Source organism: Orbicella franksi, chromosome 7 (genome assembly GCF_964199315.1).
Source record: "Orbicella franksi chromosome 7, jaOrbFran1.1, whole genome shotgun sequence".
NCBI classification, from domain to species: Eukaryota; Metazoa; Cnidaria; class Anthozoa; order Scleractinia; family Merulinidae; genus Orbicella; species Orbicella franksi.
Window position 1 is genome coordinate 29,462,034 of NC_138151.1, and position 18,245 is coordinate 29,480,278.

General features: G+C 37.3%; 4 protein-coding genes and 3 pseudogenes across 4 annotated transcripts in view; 3 read left to right on the forward strand and 4 right to left on the reverse strand.

Annotated features, from left to right (window-relative positions):
* LOC145493923 (thiopurine S-methyltransferase-like) overlaps positions 1-18,245 on the forward strand; it is a 152,429-nt gene that overhangs the window by 17,928 nt on the left and 116,256 nt on the right. The gene's annotated exons all lie outside the window — the stretch shown is intronic.
* On the forward strand, positions 2,945-4,076 carry LOC145491727 (adenosine receptor A2a-like; annotated as a pseudogene).
* LOC145493463 (histamine H2 receptor-like) lies at positions 5,184-7,319 on the forward strand. Its single transcript, XM_081472936.1, has one exon. The coding sequence runs from the start codon at positions 5,217-5,219 to the stop codon at positions 6,117-6,119; it is 903 nt and encodes a 300-aa protein (XP_081329062.1). The 5' UTR covers positions 5,184-5,216; the 3' UTR covers positions 6,120-7,319.
* LOC145493221 (melanocortin receptor 4-like) lies at positions 8,111-9,909 on the reverse strand. Its single transcript, XM_081472639.1, has one exon. It carries the CDS (start codon positions 9,782-9,784, stop codon positions 8,876-8,878), a length of 909 nt encoding a protein of 302 aa, XP_081328765.1. The 5' UTR covers positions 9,785-9,909; the 3' UTR covers positions 8,111-8,875.
* On the reverse strand, positions 10,081-11,691 carry LOC145493825 (melanocortin receptor 4-like; annotated as a pseudogene).
* On the reverse strand, positions 12,118-13,940 carry LOC145493407 (histamine H2 receptor-like; annotated as a pseudogene).
* Positions 14,146-15,840, reverse strand: LOC145493475 (histamine H2 receptor-like). Its single transcript, XM_081472948.1, has one exon. It carries the CDS (start codon positions 15,278-15,280, stop codon positions 14,390-14,392), a length of 891 nt encoding a protein of 296 aa, XP_081329074.1. The 5' UTR covers positions 15,281-15,840; the 3' UTR covers positions 14,146-14,389.

Sequence of the window (18,245 nt, forward strand, 5' to 3'; positions counted from 1 at the left end):
ACAATACGAAAGGGTATCAAAGTGTATACTCATCACACTTGTATTTCAGTTAGCTGTTTTATTTCTGCAGATTTCTAGCTATGATGTCTGCTTGATTTGATCGAATGCGTACGACAATCTACTTTTAATCTCCATAAATTTTGTAAAGTTTAGTTTTGTGAAAATGTGGTGACACATCAAGACAATTAGTTGATGATTTTCTCTCAGCACTTACATGCTTTATATTGTATTTGGTATTGTAACAAGAAATTAGACTTGAAAATCACTCCCAAGAAAGTATATGAATCCTATTTAACTTTGGTGAGGTTCAAAGAGCCGCTGCTGAATTTAATCTTTTTCACTAAAACAGCATTCAGTCACCCAGAAGCCATGTTGGTCAAACTTTTTGGCTTTCCAACAAATTGGTCTTGTGATTTTATATCTCCACGGTATTTACGAAAGGATGTTTTATCGTAGTTCAAGTTGTTAAGCTTCACATTTCTTCTGATATTTTTTTAAATTATTTTTGGAAGTGTTCGACCATCTTTGAAAAATTTTTTGAAATCCAAGATGATGGGAATGCATGTAGCCAAGTTGGGTCTAAATTTGAAATTGCAAGCACTTCCTGAGTTTGTTGCTGGCCGTCTTTTTCACAACAAGCAGCAACCATTCAGCAGTTGCTTACTCCTTGCTGTAGGATCAGTGTACAAAATTATGTAGGTGTCATGATTCATTGGCAATTTCAAGAGGCATGACTTCAAGCTTAGACTAGTACTAACATTTTATAGCAGGCTTCAGCTCTTGAAAATTTGAGAAGGCCATGATTATGTCAAAATAATAATAGTAGGCTGTTAAGGATAAGCATTTCTTTTGTGCCCCTATATTGTTTGTGCTGACAATATTAAAGTTAAAATTTTTGCAGGACTGGTTGACTCCCTAACCAATGTAGAAGCACTAAAATGCGTCTCTTAGGTACAAACAAAAAGCACCTTTCGTGACGAGCCATAGGAACGTCTTCTTATGCCCGCTTCAAACGCCGTACTTCACATGAGCCGAATCGAATGCTAATGAGGGAGAACAAAGGATTTTTCTCTTTAACAAATTGACGTCATTTTTCATTCGTCTGTCCTCCTATTGATGATAAATTGCGTCATAACATTGTCAAAGTGGCTGTGGAACCACGAGCCGCAGGCGAGTGGTTCCGCGGTAAACTTTGACAATGTTATGACAAAATTTATCATCAATAAGAGGACAGACACATAAAAAACTAACGGCAATTTGTTTTTTACAATAACAAGACCCCAAAATGGTCAAATGCCGGGAATAAATGAGGGGAAAATACGACGTAAACTTGCCGTAAACAAAGATAAGTGAATTTCAATATTTAAAATGACGCGAACATCGTCAATATCTTTTCTCGCTTTTTGATTGGCTACTTAAAGAAGTCCATAAAAAGTTGACAGTTTGACAGCTGAAAGTTGAACTTGAAAGCTTGCATAAATTAAAATTTCCTCCGTCTGTACTCTTATTGATGATAAAAATGAGCCCATTAGCGCGCGAGAAATTAGACAGTTATAAAATTTGCATTCGATTCGGCTCATGTGAAGTACGGCGTCTGAACTTGGCCTTAGGAGGCCTGAATTAATTATTTGTTCGTTTAGTTTTGTGAACACCTGTCCCAGGTAAAACAATAAAAACCCCTGGGGGTGACCCCCAAATTTGCCAATCTTCGTTTATTGTTGGAAATCTTGTTTATCTTCGGAAATTTTCGGAAAATGTTCGGAAACATTTGTATGGCCTTCGCACAACTATTGCAGAATCTTCGGAAATACCCATGCCGTTGTTATTCTCTATGTAATGTACTTGTAAGTGCTAATTGTCAAAAAAGGATTTAATAAACAAGAAGGAAAAAAAAGTAGGATTTTCAGTTTCATAATTAAAATAATAAAAGAAATAAGTAAATAAGATGACCGATGTCCAAACGCTATTAAAAGAAATCCAATTACATTGGAAGTAGGTAGTAATTAATGTTACTTTTAATGGCAAATGGAATAAAAAAGGAATTTAACAGCGGCTTCACAAAATAAGCATTGATCGCTTCCGACTACTTTCTATTTCTTTTCAATACTGACAGCCAAAGAAAAATTGCTCTTTTTCTCTGTGTTAAACGTCATCAACTTGCCGGATGTGACTTACGCCCCGTCCATATGGACTACACCAGAGGAGTTTGAAAACGCAGGTTTATTTCTCCGGTTTGGCCTACCAACTACACTAGTCTGTCATGAAAACGCAGCTTTTTAAATCGGAGACATTTGAAAACGACGGCTTTGCGTTTAAGCGTGGATGGAAAACATTTTGAAAAACAGACCTTTTCGAAAACGATGACATCGTGATGATAAAGTGATTTCCATGGCCGAGTTTTACTCAAACACAAATCCTCAATGACCGGCGATTGTTACGTTTTCAAATTTCTCCGGCGCAGTGTCGACGGAAAACATTTGATACGTTTTCAGAGTGAAAAATCCGTTTTCAATTCCTCCGGCGTAGTGTGTGCCTGGCCTTACATTCTGCCCACTTGTGCCGCATGAGCTGTTCAATTTACAACATAGAAATTAAAGTACTGTTCCACGTTTTATCAGAAAATAATGCACGATTGAAGTTAAGTAAAACTGCAAGTGGACGCAGGGACGCTGTTAACCTACTCAGGCAAAAGTGTATTATCATCTTAGAAAACATAGCAACACCATCTTTTATTTGGTTTAGAATATGACATAGAAACAATTGAAAATATTTAACTCTGAGAACACAAGTCCAGTCTTTCTATGATTTCCTGCTGTGCATCTATAAAAAAGACAAAATGCACACTTGAATAAATCTAAAGAATGACGAACAATGTCCTGTCTAATAAAAGGTTATCAATACAATTCAAGTCAATTGAGACTCCACTCCTAATGAAACTGCTTTGCCTGCAGTGGGTAAATAAATAATTAAAAAGCTCTATTGAAGGTTAAAATTGTATTCCAAACTATTGTTTCTCCTTCAGATCACCGTAAGAAGACAACTATTGCAGCCTACTAATGCTTTCATAGCTTTGAATGAAGGAACACAAACCAAATGAGCTATGGAGATTAATTTGTCGTTGCCTTCCAACAATTCTGACGAGGACAAATTTTATAACAGACACTTTTTCGAGTTTGAAAGGTACATTGAAAACGAAGCCAGTTACATGACCACAATCTGGTTTACCGCCATTATAATCTGTACCACACTGGTCGGAAACTCAGCGATTTTAATCACAATTTGGAGGACGTCCTCTTTGCATTCGGTGGCGAATATCTTGCTGTCAAACCTTGCTGTTTCAGATCTTGCTGTTGGCTTGATTGTTCAGCCTCTGTTCATAGCAAGTGTTCAATGTAGGATGTTCTCTGTGTTCTTACTTTATGTCAATGTGGGTACGTTCTTTAGCATTGCTTCTTTCTTCACCGTTACAGCAATTGGAATCGAACGCTTGCTTGCTCTTCAGTTACATTTGAGATACCATGCAGTAGTGACGCCGTTTCGTGGCACTGGGGCCGTTATTTTTATTTATTTTATCTCCGGTGTTGTTGCTACCTCCAGTCTTTGGATTCTCAAAGTATTTTACATTGTTTCATCAGTTATTTACATCAGCCTTGTTTCAGGAAACTTTTTTGTTTATATGAAAATCTATCGCATCATTAGACGCCATCAGAGACAGATTCAACATCAACATCGGCAACAAGACAACATTTTCAGTGGAGTAAAAGATTCAAGAAAACTGCTTTAAAGACATTTCTCGTGTGCATTTTTCTTGTATGTTGTTACATGCCTTACTCGTTGGTTGTCAAGATTGCCTTTATTGCAGGATTACACTGTTCTCCAAAAGTATATCACATAACTATCGGTTTAATTTTCCTCAATTCCACTATAAACCCTTTATTGTACTGCTGGCGAGATCACGAGATACGCACAGCTTTGAAGCAACTGTTTCGCTGTTGATTCTATTGCCGCATTTTCCAGTATGATTTCATTTCGATCTGGGCCGTGAAATGAATAATGAAGAAGAATTAAAAGATGTTATTTTGTGATTTTCGTTTTCGTGGCGGTCACTTGTTTCAAGACCAACTCAAAAAGTCAGAAAATCAAATGGTTTTTGCAAAGACAATTCGAGCAAATTTAGTACCGCAAAATGGCAGACATTTCCATGAAAAAAAAAACAACTAAAAATGATCACACACAAAAAAGCGAAAAATGAACATGTAGTGAAGAAAAGATTTGTACATATCTTAATTGACTCCAGGGTATTCTCAATAAAATTGCTGTTTTTAGAAAATATTGATTCAGAAAGTTTCAGGATTAAGTAGAAGAACCGTTGCAGACCAAATTTCATCCCTTACAAGTGAATCGCCATTCTCGACTTAGAACTGCTAATGTTTGCCCCACTTTTGATCTATCTACAATTTTTGTGTATATTTTTTAATTTGATTGAGGGCTGGCTTTTTTGCAGGGCTGGCTTTTTTTTTTTCTCTCTCCGATTGACAAGCTGCCGTTTTGTTCACAAGTGTGCACAAAACTACAAGCGCATCAACAAAAAATCGTTACTAGTTGACACGGTACGTATTAATGCATGCGCACTGGCACTGAAGCTTTAATTGCAAGCGGTTCGAAGGTGACACAATGGTCTCTAAAAAAAAAAAATCAAAAAATAGCATGGAATTGTTATGCGTCATGTTTTTGATTAAAATACAGTTCTGCAATAATGATTGTGTATTCAAATAGCGATATACCAAACATTATCTTGTCATTCTAAAAGGCATGTCATATATCTTATATGAAATGTTAACTAAACACAGAAAGTCAATTCAAAAGAAAAATATGGCATAGCTATAAACTGTTTTTCCCTCTTCTCTTTAGAACGAGAATAAAAAAAGAACTGACATCAGAAAAAGCACTCTTTCTTTGTCGTAGTCAGTTCTTTGGTTTTCGGTTTGATTCTAAGTACAAGCCAAAAAGACAGGTGTATTCACCGAATTAAAAAAACACAAACTTATTTACACTGGGACAAATTAAAATTTCCTTCGCTATTATATTGACATAACACTGCTGTCGATAATGAAATAAATAATTAATGAACATATTTAATCTCGTATTATTCGACAGACCAAAAAGATAGCAAAGTGGTCACACATTGACAAGAAAGAACAGAGCTCGAATCAGCCATGGAAAATCACTACAATCTACCTTCCAATCATTCTGACAAGAACAGCTCCAGTGGAGACCTGTTCGATCCCGACGGATTTCCAGAACCAGAACTTAATTTCAAGATCACAATCTGCGTCATAAACGCTTTTCTCTCCCTTACTGCTATGTTGGGAAACTCTGCAATTCTGATAACATTCTGGAATACATCTTCTTTACATTCAGCGGCGAATATCTTACTAGCAAGTCTTGCTGTATCGGACCTCGCCGTTGGTCTTCTCGTTCAGCCTTTCAACATAGCAAACACAATAAGCCGGATATACGCTTTTCATTTCGCTGTTATCATTTTAGGTCCCTTTCTGACCATTGCGTCTTTCTTCACTATCACAGCAATTGCAGTGGATCGATTGCTCGCTCTTCAGTTACACTTGAGATATCATGCAGTAGTGACGCCATTTCGTGTGACGTGGCTAGTTATTTTTATCTGGGTATCTGCTGGCATTCTTGCAAGTACGAAACATTGGATTGCAAGCCTATCTCAGTTTGCCATATCTGCTACAATCAACAGCCTTCTTGTTGGAAACTTCCTTGTTTATTTGAAAATCTATCTTGTCGTTCGACGCCATCAGAGACAGATTCAACATATGCATCAACAACAAGGGGCAAACAACGAGAACATTTTAAGCATGAAAAAATTCAAGAAGTCAGCCATGAACACATTTCTCGTTTTCGTTTTATTACTGTTTTGTTACCTGCCTTCTTCGTTCATCGTTTATTTAGTATTTACAGGTGTAACTATTTCACGAAAAGTTTTCGCCATAGTTTTTACATTAATTTTCTTGAACTCTTCTCTAAACCCTTCATTGTACTGTTGGCGAGATCGTCAGATTCGCACAGCCGTGAAGCAACTGTTTTGCCGTTGATTTTATGCGTTTCCGTGTATACGAAATCTGAAGTAGGGCTTTTCCTGAAGGTGTTGCTATGATGATAAAATTTGCATCTGTCCCATTTCAGCCGTTTTAAAACATAAAATTAAGCAAGTAGTCTGTACGAGAAGGGAAATGCTGTTTACTATTCAGCATTCTCAAACTCATTAACAATTCATCAAGTTAAAAAAAAGAAAATCACAATCGTGAAGGAGCTTTGGACAGCCGGTCTTAAGTAGCATAGATTTTAATTTGACGATTTTACTTCTCCATTTTCTCCTTAGTTTTTCTTTCGATTGAGAAGACATATCAAACACTCGAGACAGTGTTTCATCGACTATCCAAACACCTCGAATTTCGTCAAAAATACTCCGCTGCGCGTCGTATTTTCAACTCTCTTCTCGGTGTTTGGATATCCCGATGAAACACTGTCTCTCGTGTTTGATATATTACATAAGATTACGAGCTCGAGATTTCTATGAGGTGATAGCTGATGAGGCCGAAGGCCGAAGCAACTATCACCTCATAGAAATTGAGAGCGAATAATGTAATTGTTTTAGTAAAATTCTTACCAAAATTTACTTCAAATAAGGCTTTCCAATTATTTCTTGACGTATTATTAAACTTTGCGCCTGAAAAAGATCGCTCGGATTGAATTGTTCTTTAAAATTGAAGTTGTGTGCGTGCGCGCATCAGTTTTTTCAATAATTTCAACTTTTTTAAAAAGTAAAGAAACTGTCAATGTCTTTCGTTTAGACTTCTCAGGAATTTAATTATCCATTTGCGTCAAAATGTTCCTCCAAAACTTTGAAAAAACGAAAAAAACGTCGCCATTTCCTAGACGACCTCCAGCCACTGCACACTAATCGCTGTAGTGTTCAATGGCTCAGCCAATCGGATTACAACATTTGCATTAGTACACTACCAGAATTCTACTAATTTCAAATATCTCTTCTTTCCAGAGATATTCAAATAAATAAATAAAAAGTATGCAAAAAAAAAAATAATAAAATTGTGATTTACAAGTAAGCGGAACCCTAAAATACCTGATAGTTTATTAAGGTAAAGGATTATTTGAAAGGTGCAGCCCCTGGAAAGGTGATAAAATGAAGTAATATTGGCACGAAGAAGATTATTAGATAAACACTGCCGAGGGTATATAAAGGTATATTTTTCATTATTTTTTATTTTTTATTTCATTAGGCCCGGATAATCCCCCGGGGGGGGGGGGGTACTCCTATAATGGCTTATATGGAGAGACCCCGCCGGAAAGGAGTACCTTTTTCAGGTTTCAGGTATATAAAAGGATAGGGATTTTACAAGTTAAAATGTATGAAAGGGTAGGACAATCTGTTATTTAGGTATTTGAAAGGAAATTTAATTCAGATATTTCGAACAGACACACCTTACGGCTGTATCATCTAATTTACTAAGCTTTACATCATTAACTTCATTTCAAGGGTTTAGAAAAGAGATGCATTGTTCTTAAGTAGGAATGGGAAAGGAGTACCTTATGAAAGGTATAGGAAAGGGGCAACTTTTCTGTCAAAATGGTTTACAAAAAGGTAAGGGGTGGGACCTCGGGGCAAAGCCTCCACGTAACGCTTTTTGAATAGTACCCCCCTGAGAGAATCTGAAGCTTGAGGTGAACTGCAAACGACGAACGTCAGAAATTTGGTCCAAATCTTGGCGAGAAAAATAGTCTCAACTCACTTTGATGGCTCCGTATCGAAGACAGATCACCATTTGCCACTTGTACCACGGTTCATTAATAACTCAAGCTCCGAGCAACAGACTATGTAAATGATAATTTTCTATTTAAGTCCCGGGTTAGAGAACATGGCTTCCGTAAGCATTACGGGATGAAAAATTTTGGAACTTTTTTCCATCCGATATAGAACTTTCAAATGAAGTCATCACATATTTTCAATACTGGTTAACAAGACTCATCGGTCAATTACATTTAAAGTTGTAGTGGAAACCGAGATAATTACGGTACGGCTAGACATTTAAGCCTACTTCACGGTTAGTATTTCCTTTGTTTGACTCGCTAAGCCATTGTAGGAATAAATATATTTTTTTTTTACCCACGAGTTTTATTATCACAGTTCAGTGAGTTTTCCATTGACCCGTGAAATTTTAATAAATTACAATAAAATAGTGATGTAATAGGGATAATAATAAGCGACTTGGGATGACATATTTCTAAAAGGAGATAGCCTAATGTCCTGTTTCTCCTTGTTTTTACTGTTATTAATTCTGTTTGAGAAACTTTTAACCCCGGAGGAAACTCCCATATCGAAACGACGTACGGGAACGCTCGTCGGAAATTTTGAAAAGAACCCCTTAAGAGGTACCAAGATACTGTTTTGTTGGTGTGGCTTGAAATGCTTTCCACCCCTTCATAGGAGTACCAATTCTGAAACAACACATTATCTTAACTGACATTGACTTTTTTGAGCTCAATACGCTAAAAAGTACGGCAAAAGCTCCCGCTGAGGAACTTTTGAGGCTGAGCACCCTAAGAGGTACCAAGCCCGCTTTTTTAACCCCTAAAAGGTACGACGAGCACCCCCCCCCCCCCCGTACTTTTCATATGGGAGTTCCCCTGCTGGGCTTATAACCCGCACCAAACAATAAAACTGGTTTGATAACACCTTATTACCGCCAGTAAACCCGAGAACGAATTCTATCTTAGGCTTCTCAAGAAAAATCGAAATCCTTCTAGGGATGTGATTCGTCAAAAAGTTGCGTTACAATCCTCGGCAGAACAGTTGCCTCATGGCTGCGCGGATTTCACGATCCCGCCAGCAGAACAAAAAAGGGTTCAGAGATGAATTAAGGGAAATTAACGTAATTATTGCCATATAAAAACCTGGTGGTGTGGTTACCCCCGTTAGATGCATTATGATGGCAACTGAATGAGGCATGTTGCAAAGGAGAAGAACAATGTATATAAGAAAGGAGTTTAAAGCAGATTTTCTAAATCTTTTCACACTGAAAATGTTTCCATTATTTGCTTCTGGTTGTTGATGTTGAATCTGTCTTTGATGATGACGGATAACTAGATTGATTTTGAAATAAATCACAAAGTTCGCAGAGAGCACACAGGTGATAAGAGCAGAGGCGACAATGTCACTGATATAAGGTGAGTTTGAAGCCCAGATTCCCGCTTGAAAAATAATACAGAAGATCCAGATAAAACTCACTAACGAAATGATACGAGAACGTGTTACTACGCTGTGATATCTTAAATGTAACTGAAGAGCAAGCAAGCGGTCGACTGCAATTGCTGTAATAGTGAAAAAAGAACTGGAACAAAAAATGGAGGCAGAAACGTGAAAAAGTAGGCCAACACTATATGTTCCGCTGAGCAAGTAAGCTATAAACAATGGCTCTTCAAGCAATCCAACAGCAAGGTCTGAGATAGCAAGACTTGCCAGTAAGATATTCGTAGCCGAATGCAAAGAGGATGTCTTCCAAATTGTTATCACAATGGCAGTGTTTCCGAGCAACGCCGTAAAGCAGAGAATAGCGTGGATTACGCAGATTGCAATCGAGTCATTTAGATCTTGCTTAGAATAACTGAGTTCAAACAAAATTCTACCATAGTTGTTCTTGCCAAACTTATTTTGAGGCTGAGTTGAGTTGAAAACCTCCATAGCTGATCCGGGCTTTCTTGCATTCAAAGAACTGATCAGATTGCCAACTGAAGTTAGTTGCTGTCCTCTTGAACTTTTTAATAAAGTTTTACATTATTAGTAATTTATTTCATAATTGCCAACAACAGGATGTCAATGGGAGATGAAATATTTACTTTTTCAGAAAATAAGTGTTCTTTTGAGATTTTGTGCAGCGCATGTACACCAGCTTGTCATTGTCCTTTCTCATATGATGGGAATCCCACTGTTAAACATTATATTACATATTACACGCACGGGTGTTGTAAATTGTCCACTAATCAAAAGAAATAACATCAACATTTATTAAAAGAGAATATACTAGACGGGAAAGCAGTTCTAGGTATTTATTCAAAACTATTAATATTTTCGTAAGTTCCCTCTATACCTTATTCTGATTTCACATAAGATTAATTATCTTTCTTCCAAGTTAATTTGCTTCCTAACAGAACATCCGTCAGTATATCCGGAGTAATATATATAGTCACTGATTGAACGGTGTAAGAACTGACTTTTTATGAATGCAGTGCATATTTACAGTTTACAATTTTATTCATTGCCATTACAAATTATAACTTACACTTCCCGCGTTTAGCGGTTCTTGACTATTTAGATCTTTTATCTGAAGTACAATGGTGTCAACGCGCTCGGGTCTTGTATTTAGAAATCAATGATTCTCTTAGCTTACGTTAAAAGTACTAATACTTGCCAAGACAAACAGACATTTAAACGACTCGGCGCGGCATGAAACTTTTGGACCACCTTTTTGCGTATAAGACAGGAGTAGCCACAGTTACACATCTTGTGCCTATTTTAATAATTCAAAAAGGTGAAAGAAATGCTAAACTTCCAGACGTTTATTTGGCGTGCAAATCATGATCGTCGCGATAAGAAATCAAAAATAACTTTCCCCGACAGTGAATTATTGTCAGGGTAAAAAGAAAACATATCAAAAGGCACTGAGATTGTCAGCAGGAAAGTCCAAACCTGAAATAAAATGCATCAACGGCAAAACAGTTGTTTCACGGCTGTGCGAATTTCGCGATCTCGCCAACAGTACAACAAAGGGTTTAGAGACGAATTGAGGAACACTAGTGTGACAGTTGCGAAACCAACTATTGGGGAACCACCGTATAGAGAAACAAAACTGTAAGGCATGTAACAACAGAGAAGTAAAATATACACGAGAAAAGTGTTAAGAGCAGTTTTCTTAAACCTAGTTACGCGAAAAATGTTTTCATTGCTCGCCTGTCGCTGATGTTGATGTTGATACTGAATCTGTCTTTGATGGCGACGAGCGATGAGGTAAATTTTAAAATAAACAACGAAGTTTCCAGCAAGAAGGTTGATAACCATAACAAGTGAGACAATGTAAATTGTTGAGGATAAATGCAACACAAGCGTACTAACACCGGAGAATATCCAAATAAAAAAAACGACCCCATTGACACGAAATGTTGTCACTACTGCATGATATCTCAAGTGTAACTGAAGGACAAGCAAACGATCGTTGTAATCGCTGTAACCGTGAAAAAAGACGCACAGCAGAAAAAATACACCAGAATACTAAAAACTAGACCTATAGTAGATATTCCACTTTGAATGAATGCTATAAATATGGGCTGGATGAGCAAGCCAACGGCGAAATCCGATACAGCAAGACTTGTCAGTAAGATGTTCGCCGCTGAATGTAAAGAAGATGTCTTCCAAATTGTTAGCAGAATCGCGGGGTTTCCCAAAAGCGCTGTGAAGGAGAGGAAAGCGTTAATAACGCAGACTGCGATCCCGAAAGCTATAGCTCGGTTAAAATTTCCATCTGGTTCAAATTGGACAAAGTGAGAGTCGTTCTTTTCAGTGTTATTTAAAGGTCGAGAACGGTTGATTTCCATGGTTGATTTGACCTTTCTTTTATTCAAGGCACCTCATGAAGTTACTGCTGCTTTGGCTGTTTTATTGCTTTTTTTTGATGAAATCGAAAAACTAGATTGGATTTACATTATTTATCTTCACTGAAGTTGATTAACTTTTTAATTGTTTTCGCACTAACAATGATTAAATTATTTACGTCTTTCATCTAAATTACAAAGGTGTTATCGCGCTCGGGTCTTGTATTTAGAACTCAATAATTATCTTAGCGTACTTTAAAAGTACTCCCACTTGCCAAAAGAGACAGACATTCAAATAACTTGGTGCGACATAAAACTTGTGTATAACCTCTTTACATGTAAGACAGTAGCAGCCACAGTTACACATCTTGTACCTATTTCTATTATTCAACAAGGAAAGGTGAAAGAAATGCAAAGATCGCGGACGCTAACGAGCCAATGCAAATCATTCTCGTCGATAAGAATTAAATAACTTTTCCTGATAGTGAATTACTGTCAGGGTAGAAAGGAAACATAGCGTAAGGCCGGCAAAAATAGCTAATAATAATTAGACACAAATATATTGAAAGCAGGGAAACCTAAACGTGAAATAAAATACATTAACGGCAAAACAGTTGTTTCACGGCTGTGCGAATTTCGCGATCTCGCCAACAGTACAATAAAGGGTTTAGAGACGAATTAAGGAACACTAGTGTTACTGCTGTGAAATCAACTATTAGAGAAATCGTACCGTATAAAGTAACGAAACTGTAAGGCAAGTAAAAACAGAGAAGTAAAATATACACGAGAAAAGTGTTAAAAGCAGTTTTCTTAAACCTTGTTACGCGAACAATGTTTTCATTGCTCGCCTGTCGCTGATGCTGATAATGATGCTGAATCTGTCTTTGATGGCGACGAGCGATGAGGTAAATTTTGAAATAAACAACGAAGTTTCCAGCAAGAAGGCTGATAATCATAACAAGTGAGACAATGTAAATTCTTGAGGATAAATGTAACACAAGCGTACTAACACCGGAGAATATCCAAATAAAAATAACGACCCCATTGACACGAAATGTTGTCACTACTGCATGATATCTCAAGTGTAACTGAAGGACAAGCAAACGATCGATTGAAATCGCTGTAACCGTGAAAAAAGACGCACAACAGAAAAAATACACCAGAATACTAAAAACTAGAACTATAGTAGATATTCGGCCACTTTGAGTGAATGCTATAAATAAGGGCTGGACAACCAAGCCAACAGCGAGGTCCGATACAGCAAGACTGGTCAGTAAGATGTTCGGCGCTGAATGTAAAGAAGATGTCCTCCAAATCGTTAGCAGAATCGCAGCGTTTCCCAACAGCGCTGTAAAGGAGAAAAAAAGCATTGACAACGCTGATTGCGATCCTGAAAGCCATAGCTTGGTCAAAATCTAGTTCAAATTGAACAGAGTGAGAGTTGTTCTTTTCAGTGTTATTAAAAGGTCGAGGAAAGTTGAATTTCATGGTTGATTTGACCGTGTTTTCTTCCAAGACACCTCATGAAGCTGGTTATTGCTGCTTTCGTTGTTTTCTTGCTTTTGTTTGATGAAATCGAAAAGGCTAGATTGGATTCACATTATTAAACTTCACTGAAGTTAATTAACTTTTCATTTATTTCCGCACTAACAATGGTTTGAATAGCAGTGGAAATATTTAACGGGATTCTGTCTTTTCAAACACCTGTCATTTTCGCACACCCTGTAATGCGCTTTTATGTAGAAACTGGAAGTCTCGTGCATTCAAATTTCATGCATAGTGTGTGGACCTGTTTCCCTGTTGTGTATAAACAATAGTCTCCATTTTCCTAGAAAATATGCCCGGATATTTGTCCGCGGACATTATCTGTTTTGAGAAGCGAACAGTTTTCCAAGAACGTAGCTCGAGCAAAACTGTGAGCTTTGAGGAATTCTCGCTCATCCTGGGTTATCTTAGTGGGGCTTCAGTTGAAGAGGCTGGTAAAGGTATTTTCGTGATTCGTGAATGGTCTTATTTTTTTCCGGTGAAATGTGAAATGGCTTGTATTTTTTTCTCGTGAATCGTGATTTCATTAGTAGACGTGAACCGTGATTTTCCGAAATAATTCTCCGTGAAATGAGAAAGAAGTATTTAATTCATCGTGAACCGTTATTTTGCTTGTGTCTTCTATTATTTTCAACAGTAATTAACATTATTGCGTGACCGTTGTTTTCTTGCATTTGTTTAATGAAATGGAAAAACTAGATTGGATTTACATTATTTATCTTCACTGAAGTTGATTAACTTTTTAATTATTTCACACTAACAATGATTAAATTATTTATACCTTTCATCTAAATTACAATGGTGCTACCGCACTCGGGTCTTGTATTTAGAACTCAGTTATTCTCTTAGCCTACTTTAAAAGTACTCCTACTTGCCAAAAGAAACCTGAGACATTCAAATGACTCGGTGCGACATAAAACTTGTGTATAACCTCTTTACATGTAAGAGTGCAGTAGCCACAGTTACACATCTTGTATCTATTTCTATAATTCAACAATGAAAGGTGGAAGAAATGCAAAGATCGCAGACGCTCATGGGTCAATGCAAATCATTCTCGTCGATAAAAATTGAAGGACTTTCCCCGATAGTGAATTACTGTCAGGGCAGAAAGTAAATATACTGAAAGCAGGGAAACCTAAACGTGAAATGAAATACATCAACGGCAAAACAGTTGTTTCACGGCTGTACGAATTTCGTGATCTCGCCAACAGTACAATAAAGGATTTAGAGACGAATTGAGGAACACTAGTGTGACAGTTGCGAAACCAACTATTGGGGAACCACCGTATAGAGCAACGAAACTGTAAGGCATGTAACAACAGAGAAGTAAAATATACACGAGAAAAGTGTTAAGAGCAGTTTTCTTAAACCTTGTTACACGAACAATGTTTTCATTGCTCACTTGTCGCTGATGTTGATGTTGATGCTGAATCTGTCTTTGATGGCGACGAGCGATGAGGTAAATTTTAAAATAAACAACGAAGTTTCCAGCAAGAAGGCTGATAATCATAGCAAGTAAAATAATGTAAATTCTTGAGGATAAAAAGAACAGAAGCGAACTAACACCGGAGAATATCCAAATAAAAATAACGACCCCATTGACACGAAATGTTGTCACTACCGCATGATATCTCAAGTGTAACTGAAGGACAAGCAAACGATCGATTGAAATCGCTGTAACCGTGAGAAAAGACGCACAACAGAAAAAAATCACTAGAATACTAAAAACTAGAATGAAAGTAGATGCTCCACTTTGAATGACTGTTATAACGAATAAGGGCTGGATGAGCAAGCCAACAGCGAGGTCCGATACCGCAAGACTGGTCAGTAGGATGTTCGCCGCTGAATGTAAAGAAGATGTCTTCCAAATTGTCAGTAGAATCACACAGTTTCCTAACAGCGCTGTGAAGGAGAAAAAAGCATTGACGACGCTGACTGCGATCCTGAAAGCCATAGCTTGGTCAAAATTTTCATCTGGTTCAAATTGAACAGAGTGAGAGTTGTTCTTTTCAGTGTTATTAAAAGGTCGAGAAAAGTTGAATTTCATGGTTGATTTGACCGTGTTTTCATCCAAGACACCTCATGAAGCTGTTTAATGCTGCTTTCCTTGTTTTATTGCTTTTGTTTGATGAAATCGAAAAAGCTAGATTAGGTTTACATTATGAATCAATCTTCACTGAAGTTAATTGACTTTCTGATTATTTCCCCGCTAACAATGATTTCAATAGCAGTGGAAATATTTTACGGGATCCTGTCTGGTTACACACCTGTCGTTTTTCGCTCGCCCTGTAGTGAGGTTTTATGAAGAAACTGGAAGTCTCATTCAAATCTCATGTATGGTGTGTTCACTAGTTTCCCTGTTGTGTAGAAACAATAGCCTCCATTTTCCTGGAAAATACGCTCGGATATTTGTCCGCAGGCACTATCTGTTTTGAGAAGCGAACAGTTTTCCGAGAACGTAGCTCGAGGGAAACTGTGAACTTCGAGGAACAAATAATGTCCAAGGTTAGGACAAATATCGCGAACTTTTTTCGCGCCAAATGGAGGCTATTATGTTTACGTTTATGTTATCCTTGAAATATTTCTTGAACAAGGGCAATTTTTGAAAATTGGAGAATATCACTTGAATATTCCTCAGTTTTAACTGGGGCAAAGTTTAGACACGTGACGCGTTTAGATCAATCGCGCACGAGCGAGCGAAATTATTTGATACGAGGTTTAGATAAGGCAAGATCCCATCAGTCGAGTATAATTTGAACTGCGGAATAAAGATTTATACATTAACAAATCTTTATTCCGCAGTTCAATTCAAATATATGAATTTCACGTGAGGAAAATTATTCTTAATTAATTTACATATTCATGATAAACGAACCCAACAACAACGTTATAAATGTCGATTCCGTACCTTGTTTGTTCATTCATCTGATCTCAGCGTCAATGTAAGGGCGTTGGAGAGATACAAATGCAAAATCTAGGGAGGAAAAAATATTAAAATCTCTCCAAAGTACTATTTCAATCGTCATCTTACACCATAACTGCAAAGCCAAACTGCGCTATTTGCCTGTTGAAACCAAAGGATTCAATGCTTGGTCACTGAGGTTTTTTTCCTATAGGAAATATATTTCTTTACAAACATTTTTTTTGTCATTTAAATGTTCAAAACGTTAAACAAAAGAATTCTTTGTTTCACCAGCCAGTAGTTCTCTGGTTGGCATATTAATAACAATAGGTGATGTCACTGATATCTTTGCTACCATGACGGCGTCTTTTGAGGATATCTCCTTTCTATGCCTTCTATACAAAGTTCTCTCTTCTTGGTTTGTCTTTCGCCTGGTCTAAATCCGTCAGCCTTGGCGAAGCAAACAGGGAGCTTAAGCAGACCACGACGCCAACGGCAACGAAAACGCCATTAAACAAAAGGTTTAATGAGTAGAACAATGGCTGTGCACGTGTGTTATAAATCTTTGTACATTTCTTTGCCGTCCTCTCCAAAACAACAACGTGAAATGACCAGGTTCAACGTAGTCTGGTGAACACGACCTGCACCGACTAATTTTTCGTGTTTCCTTTTGGAATTGAATGGTGGCATTACATATTTAGCTTGAAAATAACAAAACAACAAGTGTCTATTAAATGGCTGAAACAAAACCATCAATAGACCATTTACAGTTGTTTGCTCAGTGACCTGGCCTTTGAATGGCAGCAAGGCTGGAGGTGCGCTCGTTTTGATACAGACTTCACTGCTTTTGTCGTGTAAATCAAGTTATTCTTGTGCCAACTAGTTTGAATTAAAATAAGAAAAGCAGAGAGGTCTGTATGAAAGCAAGGTCACCTCCAGCCTCACTTGCATTCATAGGCCAGGTGACTAAGCACATAACTGTAAAATGGCAATCTAGCAAGTAGGCGACGTGAATCACATGATCGAATTCCAGTGTGACAAAGATAGCAAGCACATAACTATCTGAATAGGCACTGCTAATTACAGAGAAAAGTTTTCTGTAGTAATAATATACATTAAAAAATTTACTCGATTCTGATTGGCTGAGAGCAGTGCAGTTCAAGTGTAACGCCAGGGCAAAAAGTGTAACACCAATGCAAATCACACATCGTAATTCTGGATTATGATTGGCTGAAAGACAATAGGAAATTTTTTAAGCCAATAATATCACGTCAAATGATGACGAAAATTTTGTGCGGAAGCTTTGAAAAAACTTTTCTCGAATGACAAAAATGGTTTCAAGAAAGATCTTCCCGCACTTCCTCCACGCGAATTTTTTCATGTTATATTACTAATAAGTAATCATATGGTTTTTCTTGTTTAATCTGAAATTAATTTGCACTTGTAAGTTTTTCAAAAGGCTAAAATTGCACTCGCCGAAGCGACTCGTGCAATTATAGCTTTTTGAAAACCTCACTCGTGCAAATTAGTTCCAAATTGAACTCGGAGTCGTATGATTAGGTATACTTATTGGAGAAATAATAAAAAAAACCTGGGGTTCGTGTTCCACTGGGCTTCCAAACAGTCGTGCTTTCATCTGTTTTCATCAGAAGAAAATTGAAAACGCAACAATAAACGGTCATTTTTGTTTGAGTTAAACTCATTCAAGGAAATCACATGATTCTCGTGACGCCATCGTCGTAGAAAAGCTCCCTTTTCAAAATATTTTCCGTCCGTATTTTGGGGACCTTGAGATTATTCAAACTCAAAACAGGAGGCCAAACAACATAAACGGAAACCCTCACCGTGAAGTTACAAAATTCAAATCAAAATTCTCGCTTATCGTTGGATATCTTAATCGGGCTTTGAAGAAGGTAGTAAAGGGTATTTTCGTGATTCGTGAATGACCTAATTTTTTTCCGGTGAAATGTGAAATAGTTTGTTTTTTTCTCGTGAATCGTGATTTCATTAGTAGACGTGAACCGTGGTTTTCCGAAATAATTCTCCGTGAAATGAGAAAGAAGTATTTAATTCATCTTGAACCGTGATTTTGCTTGTGTCTTCTATTATT

What these genes read in the sequence shown, in the direction of transcription:
- LOC145493463 (XM_081472936.1), top strand. Translation starts at nt 5,217, where the DNA reads ATGGAAAATCACTACAATCTACCTTCCAATCATTCTGACAAGAACAGC.
- LOC145493221 (XM_081472639.1), bottom strand. Translation starts at nt 9,784, where the DNA reads ATGGAGGTTTTCAACTCAACTCAGCCTCAAAATAAGTTTGGCAAGAAC.
- LOC145493475 (XM_081472948.1), bottom strand. Translation starts at nt 15,280, where the DNA reads ATGAAATTCAACTTTTCTCGACCTTTTAATAACACTGAAAAGAACAAC.